The following is a 2,460-nucleotide window of genomic DNA, read 5'->3' on the forward strand; positions in this document are numbered from 1 at the left end:
GGAGATGAAGCTAAAGTTGAAAGAAAAAAAATCCAATTTTTGCAATGAATATTTTCCTGGCAGTAACTTGTCCTTTCAATGCCCTTTATTTTCATAACTCTAACTTTAGTAGCTCTGATAGTGGGTATCTTTTTCACTGTATGTTGTTTAAAATTTTGTTAGTGGAGTGTGTCTGTGGTATCACAGATCTTATCTACAAAGGCCCCTAACACAAGAGGACATAGGGGATGCGGGCGGGGGGGCGGGGGTAGCTCAGTCGGTTCAGCGTCTGCCTTCCTTTCTGCCTGTTGCTCCCCCTGCTGATGAATAAATATCTTAAAAAAAAAAAAAAGACAAGAGGGCATGGGAAACTGATGTGGGGACTACTAATGTGTTCTTCATTCCCTTGATCCCTTAATTCTTTCCTTCCAATTATCTATGACACGGGCACTGGGTGAATCCTTATGAATTGCCTTTAAGAAAACAAGAATACTGACAGAAAATGCATCGCGGTTGTCCAATGGGATGATCTATCTTAACTTACCTGAGACGTATAAAAACTTCATAGACAGGGAGCCCACAGCGAGCAAATTACCAAGGACTTCACAACCACCACAAAGACGTGTCAATGCTCGGAACAACCAGTTCACATTTATTTTGTGTCAAACAAAGCAGAAAATAACTCTATAGTCGAGTTACTTCCTCTTTTGAGAAACCAAAAAGACAGTAAATATAGTTGAAAACAGAGAGACACAATGTGGTCAAACTTGCAATAGGCCTAGTGAATGGACAGTATCTCCGGGTTACAAGTTGTGGTTCCTCAGGAGGGGTGATTGGCCTGGAAAGAAGCCACTGGATGAGTTCCTCTAAGTCGGTAGCACTGAGGAAAAATCTCCACTTTCCTCCATGGACAAAAGTTAGCTTGATCCATGTACTAAAGTCTGGGTAAACATAAATATTTGACTTTGCTTTTTTAAAGTTTCTTAATGCATTTTGATGGTTACTTTTTTCCACAGTTTTAATTTTGGGAGAAATTGTTTTGTCCTCAAGATGATCAGTGGCCTCAGGATAACTAGGCACTTTTTCTGGTTCTGTTGAAAAGAGTCCATAGTCTGTAGAAGCCGATGTGTTCTTCAGAGTTTCTGGTTGTAGGAGTTTGTAAAGTTGTTCTATGATCTCTTTATCCCTTTCTCCTTCCAGAACTTCTAAACAATGTATGCTGGAGCAAGAATTCTCGTTTTCCAGTTCTGTCACCTTCTTCTTTAAAGTATCAATGTCTTCTTTCATAGAGAAGATATCTTCAGTTATTGTGCATCGTTTGTCTTCATTAACATTCATTCTGGTTTCCAGTACCTCCAACTGCTTCTGATAAAAATCAGTCTTTTCCTGGATTTTGGGTACTACACTGACAATATCAGTCATTTGGCTGAGGAGTTCAATTTGGGCAGTTTTAATATCTTGGATTGTTGCTATAAGATTCATTTCTTCATCAGTACTGATAACCTCTTTATCACAATCATAGGAAGTCATAGTTGGATGTCTAGTTGAATTTGGGTGCTGGTTCTTATATGTATGGTAAACATTTTTAAGAGATTGTCTGATCCTGGAGGGATTAGAAGTCCACATCTGCCCAGCAGCAGCTTTTACCTTTTTGGTTTGAAGTTTGTACATCTTTCATAATAAAACAAGAGGTAGGGTGATGGGAAACCTGACCAAAATCAAAGAAAGAAGCAGTATCAGAATGAAATGGTCTTTTTCTTACTATTTGTTGGATGTCTTTCCTGATAACATCATAGAATGCCCTATGGAGAACATCAAAGGCAATAGTAGGCACTCTTGGGTGGTTAGCTTCTTATGGGGTGGTCTAACTGGAGAGCTCTGTGAAAAAATGTTCAACTGCATGGAATCCTTTATATGGTAATCATTGACCTGGTGCTGATGTCACAATGGTTGCTGCCTTGAAATACATTTAACCAGGGGTGCCTCAGTGGCTCAGCTGGTTAAGTGTCTGACTTTTTTTTTTAAAGGTTTTATTTATTTATTTGATAGAGAGACATCAAAAGAGGGAACACAAGCAGGGGGAGAGGCAGAAGGAGAAGGAGAAACAGGCTCCCCACTGAGCAATGAGCCTGATGTTGGGCTCAATCCCAGGACCCTGGGATCATGACCTGAGCTGAAGGCAGATGCTTAACGACTGAGCCACCCAGGTGCCCCAAGTGTCTGACTCTTGATCTCAGCTCAGATCTTGATCTCAGGGTTGTGAGTTCAAGCCCTGCATTGGGTTCCACACTGGGCATGGAGACTACTTAAAAAAAAAAAAAGTACATTTAACCATAGGACAATAACTTTCAAAAGTTTTGCTCAGAGGACACTTTTCACTCATAAAAATTGAGGAACACAGACCTTTTTTTAAAATGTAGGTTATATTAATTGATATTCCATATTAGAAATTAAAACTAAAAAGTCTTAAGATATCAATTT

The 2,460-nt window shown here is 39.4% G+C and overlaps 1 protein-coding gene across 1 annotated transcript; it reads right to left on the reverse strand.

The window, feature by feature from the left end:
- Nucleotides 1-611: 611 nt before the first annotated feature.
- On the reverse strand, nucleotides 612-1,876 carry CCDC54 (coiled-coil domain containing 54). The gene has a single exon (XM_027582511.2). It carries the CDS (start codon nucleotides 1,648-1,650, stop codon nucleotides 664-666), a length of 987 nt encoding a protein of 328 aa, XP_027438312.1. The 5' UTR covers nucleotides 1,651-1,876; the 3' UTR covers nucleotides 612-663.
- Between the last annotated feature and the right edge of the window lie 584 nt (nucleotides 1,877-2,460).

The sequence above is a fragment of the Zalophus californianus genome, chromosome 1 (genome assembly GCF_009762305.2).
Source record: "Zalophus californianus isolate mZalCal1 chromosome 1, mZalCal1.pri.v2, whole genome shotgun sequence".
Lineage (NCBI taxonomy): Eukaryota > Metazoa > Chordata > Mammalia > Carnivora > Otariidae > Zalophus > Zalophus californianus.